The 12,578-nt window shown below is 42.8% G+C and overlaps 2 protein-coding genes across 2 annotated transcripts in view; one reads left to right on the top strand and one right to left on the bottom strand.

Annotated features, from left to right (window-relative positions):
* mapk9 (mitogen-activated protein kinase 9) overlaps positions 1–4,487 on the top strand; it is a 33,211-nt gene extending 28,724 nt beyond the window's left edge. Inside the window, exons 9-12 of the mRNA XM_080745471.1 lie at positions 1,071–1,195; positions 1,288–1,351; positions 1,641–1,712; positions 2,202–4,487. Coding sequence (XP_080601597.1) covers positions 1,071–1,195; positions 1,288–1,351; positions 1,641–1,712; positions 2,202–2,338 — 398 coding nt within the window. The 3' untranslated portion in view covers positions 2,339–4,487. The remainder of the gene's footprint in view (positions 1–1,070; positions 1,196–1,287; positions 1,352–1,640; positions 1,713–2,201) is intronic.
* A 613-nt stretch (positions 4,488–5,100) lies between these two features.
* LOC308302484 (uncharacterized protein) lies at positions 5,101–12,578 on the bottom strand (the record flags this gene model as incomplete). Its single annotated transcript, XM_080746739.1, has 4 exons — positions 5,101–5,360; positions 8,434–8,891; positions 9,324–9,896; positions 12,570–12,578. The coding sequence occupies 4 exons, from the start codon at positions 12,576–12,578 to the stop codon at positions 5,123–5,125; spliced, it is 1,278 nt and encodes a 425-aa protein (XP_080602865.1). The 3' UTR covers positions 5,101–5,122.

Here is a 12,578-nt window from a genome sequence, read left to right on the forward strand (position 1 = left end):
TCTTATGATCATTGATACCCCACAAGGTGAGATCTTGCATGGAGCCCCAGGCAGAGGGAGCTTGATAGACATCTTGAGCTTCTTCCATGCTCCAATAATTGTGCCTACAGTTGTTGCCTTCTCACTAAGCTGATGCCTATTGTCCTGTAGCCCATCGCAGCCTTGTGCAGGTCTCAAAAATGTTTTCCCTGGGTCCTTAGACAGCTCTTTGGTCTTGCCCCAGTGGAAATGTTGGAGTCTGATTGATTGAGTGTGTGAACAGGGGTCTTTTATACAGGTAGCAACGTAAAACGTGGGTCAATAGGATGAATTAATACAGTTAATGAGTGTAGAATAGGAGGACAGTTCTGTGAGAGCCAGAATTCTTGCTGATTGGTAGGCATATCCAATACTTATTTCTTGCAATGAAATGCACATTAATTATTTAAAAATCATACAATGTGATTTCCTGGAATTTCTTTTTAGATTCTGTCTCTCATAGTTGAAGTATACATACGATAAAAATTGCAGACCTCTCCATTTTTTGGAAGTGGGAAAACCTGCTAAATCGTCAGTGTATCCAATACTTATTTCCCCCATTCATTTGTTAATTTATGTCAAAGGGACAAAAATTAATATACATGAGCATCATTTGTACATTTCAGTCAAAAGGATAAAACACAAAAAAGAATGAGCTTCATAAAGGACATCCTAAATAATACAACAGGTTTTAGTAGAGCTGGATTGCTGAATGCCAGAGGCATGTACCCATCATAGTCTAGGTGAGTTTATATGTAAACTCTTTTTAGTAGGAGTCTCCTCTGGTGTGGGTTAAAGTCCCATGTAAATAAAATGCTCTTTTACAATACCATACTCTTGAACTATGTGATAGTGTGAGAAAAAGTAAAACCATAATTACACGATGAGCTAAAATGTGTTATAGCCCACCTTATTTATTTTGTATTTCTCTGTTCCATTCCTTATATAATGTTAATTTGATATGCCTTTATTGTCTTTAAAAGTAATTTGAATGACCATCGTGTATGATGCTACAAATTAACTTTATTCTGCTACCATTTTTGCCATAACAGCGGGTCAAGCACGAGACTTGCTGTCCAAAATGCTGGTGATCGACCCGGAGAGCCGCATCTCCGTAGAGGAGGCCCTCAATCACCCCTACATCCATGTGTGGTATGACCCCGGGGAGGCTGATGCAGTAAGTGGGCCGTGCCATTTGAGACAGTTTGGGGGGGGGGGGGGGGCGGGGCATGGATGGTGGCCACAGTTGACCATGTCTTTATCTCACAGCCTCCGCCCCAGATATCAGATAAACAGCTGGAAGAGAGGGAGCACAGCATCGAGCAGTGGAAAGGTAGGAGTGCCCTCTAGAGGAATGTACCGGTATACTTTGTTGCATAGAAAGAATATGAGTTTGTGTTTGTTCACACAATATATACAAATGGGGCATAGAACCAATTATTATGTCAGTGCAGAGAATTAAACAGTTGAATCTAAAACTGAATCTTTCAGTTTTACGGACGAGGGCATTATGTATATATTTTAAGCTTATTAACACAAAAAATGTTATTAGGCATTTGCACAGAAATACTAGGTACCATCTTAGAGGAAATTGCACTGATGTATGCATTTTGTCTCCACAGAGCTCATTTATGAAGAGTTAATTGACTGGGAGGAGAGGAACAAGAATGGAGTGACGAAAGAGGACTATTCAGGTGCATAGTTGTTTTTTTATTTGATTGTTGTTGCGAGGCGTTGTGAGCATGTAGATCTGCTATTTTCACAATTTCAGCCTCTAATGTTTGACAATTTGGCCAATGTTTAATTTTCATTTTAGAGGTATTAAAAAGTCCATAAATTGTCACTTTAGAAATGTGCAGATACCCTCTATACACTTAAACTTTATGTTGGTCTGTTTACTGAGAAAACAATGTTGCACATTAAGTTAATCATCTGGGGACCCCCCAAAATTATTTGGGGCCCCGACCCACAGGTTGAGAACCACTGCAGAAGACCTGTATGCTAGTATCGAACAACTAACATTTACAAATCTCATACCAGCGCAACCTTGCTCATAGAAACCACTCCTACATTTTAGAAACCACTCCTACATTTTAGATTTATTTTCTGATAAAACTAATAAAGAGGCGCTCCTTTAAGTTAAGAAATGTTGTACTTTTTCCGCCACTGATTGTTTGTGACAGATGCTGTGTCGGGTTCAGCCTCCCAGTCGTCCTCGGCCAACGACATCTCGTCCATGTCCACAGAGCAGACGCTGGCCTCCGACACGGACAGCAGTAGCATCGACACGCTGACCGGAACCCTGGATGAGAGCCAATGAACGTCTGTCTGTCATTCTGTCTGCCTCACTGTAGCTTAATTCAGTGTTTCTCAAACCTTTACGTTTCAAGGTCTCTCCTCAACTCTGACAGTGTACAAATGGATCCAAATGAACCTATATGGATCCAAATGAACCCTAACAGGTTCATTTGGTTCCATTTGTACACTGTCAGAGTTACAGACTTGTATGGGTCAACTTGGAGTCCCTGGAATCTACTTTGAGAACCACTGGCTTAATTTATACTCAATCGCACAAGACCATTGTACTACGGAGTATGAATTAGGCTTGTTTCTCCTTCATTTTCCATACAACAGCGGATGGCCATCTTTATTTTTTTATTTCCCCCTCCCCCTTTCTCTCTCCTTCATTAGGGTATATATTTTTTGGTTGTTTCTCTGTGTTGCGTGTCTTCCCCTGCCAACGTCAGCAGATAGGTCTATTTTTCTATTTTGTTTGCGTGTGGTCCTCTTGTCATGTACAAGAGGTGTTTACACGTATGAGGTGTTTGTGCCACTGCTCTATCAACTCAAAGGTTTATCGGTTTATTACACTTATCACCTCTGTGGAGATTTCTGAACTTGATCAAGTATACTGAAACACACAGTATCATCCATTTAACTTTTTTTTTTTTTTTTCAAATGATCAGGAGTAGGAGTCTTGTGTTCCGGTTTAGATCAGAGATATCAGCGACAGAAGGCAGACCACAGCACTTTGAAGCTGATGGCTGCTTTCTTGCATGTTACAGCAAACCGAACAAAATACAGCTTACACTTGGACCGACCATGCAGCACTCTTAATCACTAACCCAAGGTCGGGGTCGATTTATTATTATTTTTCTTTTTAAGCTAGCTAGCTAGCAGTATTGCGAGAGTCCCCCTGAGTGGTGCTTTTCCCCCGTGGTTTTTTAAAATTGGCTTGAGTGACGTGTATTTGAGCTTTTACTCCCGACCGCTAGGAGCCGTGGTTGCAGTGTTAACATTTTTATTTCCTGTAATGTTGTACTGTATGTAAAAGCATCTCGATCAGATGCCCATAGTGTAAGTAGACCCTTTTATCGCAAAAGATAAATGACAGTATATTTCTTTTCTTTGGAAATTGAGTGTACCTGTAGAATTATGATATCATGCAATCACCCCATGTGGTCATACGGTACTATCAACGTGTATTAGCATCCTAATCCTGTACATTGTGGGGGGGAGGGAAATAGATCCATGTAATTCTATTTATGTTTTAGTTTTTATTCTTTTGTTTTGCAAAGTGTTGCACACAATTATTGATGTTTGAAGCCCACGTGTTTCATTGACAACCCCATGCATGGGCTGCTATTACTCTGAAACCATTCCATTAGTGCTGGAACAACAAGATTAATCTCCAATCACGTCTACAAGCAGTAAAACATAGGTAATGACTTTTAACTTGCATGGTGGCATAAAATGATCTTTCTGACACCTTTTAGGAGCGTTCTTGTTGTAAAGAGAACCTTCATTCAGGTCAATTATTTTACTTCAGTACCTTGTTCTTCGTTCTGAAAGCCTATTTGTTTTGTTTTCTTGTAAGCCTGTATGTGTGTGTAATGGTTATCAAAGTGCAGCTCTCTCCCTCATTTTCTCCTTTTGAATTGTTCTAAAGACAGCAGTTGCCCTGATTGTAAAGGCAAAAAAAAAAAAGATGTGCGTAGAGCGGTGGGCCAGCAATACGAAGCAGAGAGGTCTAGAATGTGGACTCTACCGTTGTAGAACTGGATCTGCCTCTGGCAGATAGACTGCATAGTGTGATGGACACATGGAAACGACACTATGGAGAGGACTTAAGCGCCATGTTGTACTCGTTTTGCTTTTTGAAAAAAAACATGTCAACCTTATTCATCCAATCATGCCTTAAATGACCAGAGGGGCCATCGTTCGCCTCCTGAATGGTGTCAGATAAGGACTGGGCACATTGTTGTGCTCAGGGCTGTCTTGTATGTTTACCATGTTTCTTTTGGGGGGGAAGCTTCATTGTATACACTGTACTGTACATCTCAATCGTGTTCGGTTAATTGTTCCCTTTTATTTTGTCATTTTCAAATTATGTCCCATCTGATTGCAATGACCACACTACATTTGGTCTTCATTTATTGCCTTTCCTCAAGAAATAAAGTGGACATCTCCAAGTTAGTTAGTTTTATTGTCATGTATATACTGGTTCATAGATTTCACAGAAGTTCTATAAAGCATCATTAACTGGACATACTGTAGATTGTGAAATTTACAAATGGGAAGTTGGTTAGTAATTATGCAAAAACAGGCCTAAACAAAATGCCGGTAAAATAGCCCTTTCCAATGTCCAAACCCTTTCTAGCCTTCAAACAGTTCTGTCTATTACAGGGGTCTTCAATGTTTTCAGGCCAAGGACCCCTTAGCTGAGAGAGCGAGATGAAGCAGGGACCCCCTCTACAGGTTGTATAAAATTGTGTTGCAGATTTTTAACGATTTCATAGATAGATTCGTAGACTTATTTGACAGCAATCTTGTCAGTCTATGTTGGATTCATGTTAATGTGTTTTTTCAGACAGTTAACCACTTAAATTGTCGATACTTTGTATCACTCGGTACTTGGTCTGCTCTTTTCTTAAACTCATATTACATTCTGATGCGAGGATTCAAGTCGTTCATTTAAAAGAATTATCCTATCACACAAAGATTTGGCGCCCCCCCCCCCCCCTGTAGTAGCTCTGAGGACCCCCTGTTGAAGACCCCTGGTGTGTTATATTTGGTGGACTGTTCAGACAACTTTCACACGCACTCAGAAGCTGCTCACAATGCACTCCGTCTTCTTGGCTTCGTTGTTAAGTTCTCCAAACGTGTCAAAGAACTGCTCCAGCTCCCTCTGCAGCGCTGCGTTGTGCAGTTCCGCCGTGGCCCGGAGCTCCTCCGACTCGGCGATCTTGGCCTGAACCACCTGGTACCAGCGTTTCTGTTGGGCCAGGTTGGCCCTCAGACCCACTACCTCCATCAGCAACTCCTCGTTCCTCTGCTCCAGGCTTTAGACGGGGGAGAGGAGAGGAGAGGAGACAGGTGAGAAACTAGATTGTAAAACCTTGGGGGGTATTCTAAAATTAGGTATGTTTTAGGGATGTTGTGATGAATGTTATAAAAAGGGAGGGCAGAGAAAACAACTACTGTATTTTAAATAACAAAAACAAGGAGTGTAGGCTATTTATATATGGGTCGGTGTTGTGGGTAGATAAGGTGGGTTCACTTACAGTACAAGATTTAGAAGCAATAGACTTGATGTGTTAACATGCAGGTCTGAAAACAATGAAATGGGTCCTGGGGGCCATACACTTACAGTACAAGATTTAGAAGCAATAGACTTGATGTGTTAACATGCAGGTCTGAAAACAATGAAATGGGTCCTGGGGGCCATACAGTATTTGATATCAACAAAAGGAAAACAATGTAGCCAAATTGTGCCCTATTTGCAGGGGACTATTTCATGTAATTCAGATTTGAGTGGAATTTACTATTGGTAGGCTATGCCCTCAGTTATAGACTATTATATATATATATATATATATATATCAAAAGCGGCTTGGATAGGGGTCCGATCCACCAGATGATGTACAGAATAAACCAAGTGTATGTGCACTGCAGGTGATACCTAAAGACCTTCTAAGAGCGTCTTTAACCCATTCAGAACGGGTACACATTGTGTATAATTATTTTATGCTTTAACTATTGAAAAATAGCAGATCTACAAGCTCACAGCGCCGAGTGCCGTGCTGCGAGCTTGTGCATCTGCTATTTTTGAAAAATTGTGAAAATTTGAATTTTGACCCGATTCTATAAGTGTCTTTTGAATCCTTCTAAGGTTTTTTGAAAAACCTATGTTTCTATGTCAGCAATGGCCAGCCAGCCATCGTCAAAGAAAAGGTCCTTTTCACTTAACTGGAGTTCAGTTAGTCTGTTCTTGAGAGACAACTATGTCAGTGGTTCTCAAACCTTTTCATGTGAAGGACCCCCAAAAGGATATGTATTTGGCCACGGACTGGATACGGCATGTATTAAAAAATACATTATATTCAAAGATTTGCACCCATTTTCACGACTTTTTCAAAAATAGCAGATCTACAAGCTTGCAGCGCGGCACTCGGTGCTGCGCTGTAAGCTTGTATATCTGCTATTTTTTAATAGGTAAAGCATCCACTAATTTTAGGCCTGACAATCAAAATAAACGTAACAACCAGACTAGGCTTTTCATTCACACGCTCTCTCACACACACAGTATGACACCAAGCTGGTCCAGAGCAGAGCCAACAGGCATGACCTTTGAAGGAGACTTGCTCTATCTATATCAGTAATAAGTGTGGTATGTGTTCGTCGAGGTCAGCAGCAATGCTCCTTTATTTAGCTCTTTACTATGCTGTGCAGTAGAACTATTTTCTACAGGATCAGCCTCATGAGCTAGCTGTGCTTGTTTCTTGCCCAGAAAACCACTTAACCAGAGGACGACAAACTTTGAAAACGGTTTTATGGGTTTTTAACCATGCTTTTAAATACATGAATAGGACACACCCAGAATGGGCAGTCGCCAGCTTATGCAATCAATGCAAGATCTAAGCCAAATTCAGAGAGGAAACATCGTATTAACTAATGGGATCCAGATTTTCCCATTGCAAACAAAGAAGTATATTTACAATATTATAACAAGACATACAGCATATCGCCACTGTTGGGCAGAAACCTTGTATCTCCAAGTTTCAAATGTGTAGGCCTACGTTTTTTCTTAAAGTAAAGCCATGCTTCACCTTACAAGACTGTCGAACAAAATTAGTGAAAATCATTTTGAAAATGATAAATACAAAACGAATGGTTTTGGACATACAAGGTTTCCACCCGACAACAACGATATAAACTGACAGGAACTTGTACAGACAAAATCCCAGAGGCGTCAATTGGGTATGGGTATGGCAGCTGCCATACCTTGGCTACAGGGGGAGAAAAAATGAAATTTACTTCTTAAAATAAATTCATCGTGCCTGTTGCTAAGGTATGGCAACATGAAAGGCGCGCGTGTAAGACACCAGTCACGTTGCCATACCTTAGCTTTTGCTGAACTGACCCCACTGCAGAATCCCATGGCTCTCTGCTGGCCAGGGAATTCAACAGGATGTGGGGGTCAACAACAGAAGATCTATTCCCAGGGAATAACTACAGTCTCACTAACTGGTCTTGAAACCAGAGGTTACCTATCTATAGTAGGAGTTTTCCTGTGACGGGGCACCCTGGGGTGCCGCGACGGCAGTCCAGGGGTGCCGCGAGATAATTTGATATTTGGAATTTATTTGGACACTTAAAAAAAAAAAGATTAGTATCATTTTAAACTTGAATTACAAAGTTATTTTCAGTCAGTTCTAACCAAAATGGCTATTATCTCAATGTTTTCCTCACAACATAATCACTAAAATATTGTCACTGTCGGGCAGAAATCTCGTATCTCCAAGTTTCAAATGTGTACGTCTTTTGGTAAAGCAAAGCCCTGCTTCATCATACAAGACTGTCGCACAAAACTAGTGAAAACAGCCGATCTACAAGCACACAACGCCTTGCAATGCTCTGCTGTTTTCACTAGTTTAGTACATTTTATAGATGATAAATACAAAAAGAACGGTTTTGGACATACAAGTTTAAGACCCAAAAGGGAACACTGTCTCCCTAGGACGCAAACTAGTGAAAATAGCCGATCTACAAGCTCACAATGTGTTGTGTGAGCCTGTAGATCTGTTGTTTTCAATACTTATACTTTTTTTAAGGAACGTATTACATTTTTGAAAATGTATGAAATTGTGTTGAATTCTTTTGAAAATATTAGACTGAAGAAAAAATAAAGTAAAACTGCACAGAGATCTTCTCACCATGTCATGTCATGTGAATTGGTTCAGGTTAATCTAGTTACCACCGCACTTTGACAGCGTTATTATGAAATCAACAACTGTAGCTGGTTCAGGTTGAAATGTGTGCAAGCATGCAAAGACAGGCCACATGATGTTGGTTTGTGTGCGTATGTGTGTGCATTCGGGGGGGGGGGGGAATTCAAATGAAAATGAACATTACCCATATATTCGTGTCTCATAATCCTCCCTCTGTCTGCCGATCTGCTGCGTGAGGCTGGTGAGTAAGCTGCGGAGAGCACTGGCGTTGGGGTCGGCCAAGGGCACGGGAGGAGGAACCCTGGGAGCCGGCGGCTGCTGGGGGGGCTCCTCTGGTTGGGGGGCCGACGGTAAGGGCCCCTGAGCCCCCTGGAGCCCCCCTTGGCCCGGGTGAGGAGGACTGGCCGCCGCTGAGAGGTGGTGGTGAGGAAGTCTGGGAGCCTCCATCGTGTCTGGCTCTGGCTTCTGCTCCGGGGCCGTTTCCTGCATCCGGTCTGCGTCGGAGCTCTCTCCCAGGATGATCTCGCAGGACGACCACGTGCTGCTCTCTCCGCTCACCCCGTCGCCGTCCGTCGTCATCATCTGCGGGACCTGACCCGCGGCGTCTTCCTGGAAGCCGGTCTCCATGGCGATGCCCTCGGGCTAGGGATGGGACGATAAGTGATATTATCGTTTATCGTGATAAAAAAAACACTCACGATAATCGTACTGTGGAGATCTAATTTAATTTATTTATGAAATCGACCTCCATCATGCACTGGGAGCAATTCACCTTTTATTTGCCGAGCTGCCAGTACCATTTAAGCCCTCTATTGGTAAAACGTACTTATAATATACGTACTTGATACAGTCTTTTTTCACTCTCTACCAAATCTCTTTGCCAAAAAGTAGCCAATCTACAAGCTCACAACGCGCCGCGTCGCAGCTTGTAGATCTTTTAGATTTTTTGGCAAATGTTCTGCCCCAGGATAATGGATGTTGGGGATATTTCCATTATCGCGATAATATCGCAAATCGCGATTTCTTTGGTCACAATAATCGTGACGTGACATTTTCATATCGTCCCATCCCTACCTCGGGCATCAGGTCGTCAGGGGTGACAGCGGCATCATGGAGGTTGTCGTAGACGGACAGCGCGCTCTCGTGCTCTTGGCTCTGCGGCGGGCTGGGGCTCCTCTCCCTGCCCCGTCCTCCGTCTATCCTCCTCCGCCCTCCTCCTCCTCCTCCTCCTCCTTCTCCTCCTCGCGTTCTGTTTGTCCTGAGCTCTGCAGCGTCCCAGCCCTGGGTTCCCAGGCCTCCCGCTGCTCCTCCTCCCCAGCTGCAGTAGCTGTGATCTGGCCAGATGCCCGGTCCTCTCCCCCCCGCGCCCAGTGTGGGAACCTCAGGCCCAGTTGGGGCCCGGCCAGCCGCCACGGGGTTGCATGGGAGTCCAGTTACTACGGCGAGGCCCTGACGCCCCGGCGCGCCGTCCCTCTCCCTCCCTCCCCTGTGGGGGGCAAAAGGCGGGCAGTAGTTGTCGTACAGGGGGTCCGTGGACGCGGAGCTGGCCGTGGTCGTCGGCGTCTCGGCAGGCAGACAGGGGAGCTCCATGGTTTTCCGGCCCGGACACGGCGGGGTGACCGGCCCCCAGGGGCCAACCTCTTGAAGCTGGAGACGTGTGGTCGTGTCTCAGGGACAAGAGAGGTGTTTAGAGAGCCCAGCACAGCAGCAGACTAGGGGACTTCCAGACACTGGTGGCCAATGGGGGTCAGGTTGTAGTGTAGGTGTGGCCTACTGGGAGTGTGTGTGTGTGTGTGTGTGTGTGTGTGTGTGTGTGTGTGTGTGTGTGTGTGTGTGTGTGTGTGTGTGTGTGTGTGTGTGTGTGTGTGTGTGTGTGTGTGTGTGTGTGTGTGTGTGTGTGTGTGTGTGTGTGTGTGTGTGTGTGTGTGTGTGTGTATGTGTGTGTGTGTGTGTGTGCGCCTTTAAGCAGCAGTGACATCAGCTGTTGCTTTACCACAGCATCTAAGGGAGGGTGTAATATAGTCGGTCTCATTCCTAAAGACAGACACACATTAACTGCTACCACAGAAATAGATCAGGCCAGGGCATGCAGTGTGAAACACACACACACACACACACACACACACACACACACACACACACACACACACACACACACACACACACAGTGTATTAGCCTAATTGAGATCAATTAAAAACTAATAATTCAGAGCCAGAATGCATCTACTAGGCCTACTATCCTACTATAGAGTCTAATTCCTACTATACAACTAGAAATCTTAATCCTATCGTGGGAATTTTATATTATTAATAGCCCATCAATCGAAACAGCATGACAGGGTCACAATACTCGACTATTTCCTTGTCTATTTCCGTCCGGCAAGTCTGTTTACTTTTCAACTAGCTACAGTAGGCGACAGTTGCTGCAGTTCGCTGCACAATGGCCAATACCCAACTAAACAATTGACAATTAAAAAAATAATAAACTAAACTAAACAAAAAATGTTGATGATGCTAATCAATAAGCTTAACCTACCAAGAATAATATGATATAGTAAACGAAGAATCAGTGAACGGCTACCACCCGAAAGACCGCAGCAGGTGCACTGCACACCAACGTTTCTCAACTCTATGAAACAACTAAAGAAAGACCAAAAGGACAGGTGTATGCATGTTTAATAGGATATAATCTACCCCAAATGTGGGTCCCACATTGTTGAGAGGCCTCTAAATCAGTGGTCTTCAACGTTTTCAGGTCAAGGACCCCTTAGTTGAGAGAGAGATGAACCAGGAACCCCCTCAACCTTTTCATATTCCATAGTTTCATTGTTTCAAAGCATTGTTTGGATTCATGTCAATTTGTGTTTTCAGATATTTAACCACTTGAACTGTCAATATTTAATAAAGTTGACCTTTCACTCTGTATTTAGTTTGCTCTTTTTCCCCTCTACACCAAAGCTCTTTGCCAAAAATAGCCAATCTACAAGCTCACAACGCCTCGCGGCATTGGTGTTACATATACTGTAAGACAAACATACTTGGAATGGGAAATAGTGGGGTTAGTCGAGGTTCCCTGGATAAAACATGCATGTAAGTGTCTGGGATACTTGGTCTTTTTAACTTCAATCATTGCTTTATTTTGAAGTTATTTGGTTTTCTTTGGTTATTTTCTTTAATTATTTTTGTTCGCTTTATTTTGAAACTTCCTGTTATATTGATACTTCTGGTTACTTTATTGAACATTTCCTGTTTTATTTTGGTACTTCCCGTTACCGCACTATATAGTTCACGCCCACTAGTTTCACTCAGATTCATTCAAACACTGATGGAGACTGGAGAGACAATAGCAAGTGCTTGGAACCAACATGGCAGGTATTAAATTCATTGTTTTGTAGGCTTATCAGCATCTGATTGTAGAAGTAATGTAGTTGAAGTATGTTAAGTTTGAAGTAATGTTGATCAATTTGAGTAATATGGTTTATATTGTCCACAGTGCCTGCCTGTGTTGCTGATTGTTTGAACCTCAAAGGTGGCCTTTTGCAGACCTAGCATCCCCCGGTTAGCCGAATGAGGTACAGTAAGTTTGTTTTTTTGTTTTGGGGTTCTTTTGATTTACTTTGGATACTTTGTAGTTGTTTGAAAAGTAATTGCTTAAAATATAGATTTTATTGTTTGAGGTAACTATGAAATTGTGATATTTATTGTATGTATTCAATCTCTATTTTATAGTTTTCACGGTGTCACATGACGCTTCACCTGTGAGAAGAAGTCAAAATAAAACACCCGTTGAGACCATTCAACTTTGTCATCTTTTCATAACCGAGGGCAGCTACAATGCATATGAAAACAATACAGTTAAGTGGACATTGTTTCATACTGTACCTTACCTAGATCATTCAGTGGTTCTCAACCTTTTCAGGCCGCGACCCCCAAAATAATCATAGTTGAACTGGGGACCCCCCACCCACCCTAACGAGCACTACTTGGAGTTGGAAGAGTTGAGGCATTCCATTTTGTTTAACACAGATCTCTTGTGAAAATGGCCGATCTACACGCCTCGCAGCGCGAGGCGTTGTGAGCATGTAGATTTCTGCCTCTGATATTTGACAATTTGGCCAATGTTTAAATTTCTCATTTTAGAGGTATTAAAAAAAGCATCTTAAAAGTCCTAAAATTGACACTTTAGAAATGTGCAGATACCCTCTATACACTTAAACTGTTTGTTTACTGTTGAGTGAAAAAACAATGTTACACATTAAGCCAGTCATCTGGCCTGGGACAACCCTGGGGGTCCCGACCCGCAGGTTGAGAACCACTGACCTTGATCAT

This window comes from Nannobrachium achirus (assembly GCF_963921795.1).
Source record: "Nannobrachium achirus genome assembly, chromosome: 17".
Classification (NCBI taxonomy): domain Eukaryota; kingdom Metazoa; phylum Chordata; class Actinopteri; order Myctophiformes; family Myctophidae; genus Nannobrachium; species Nannobrachium achirus.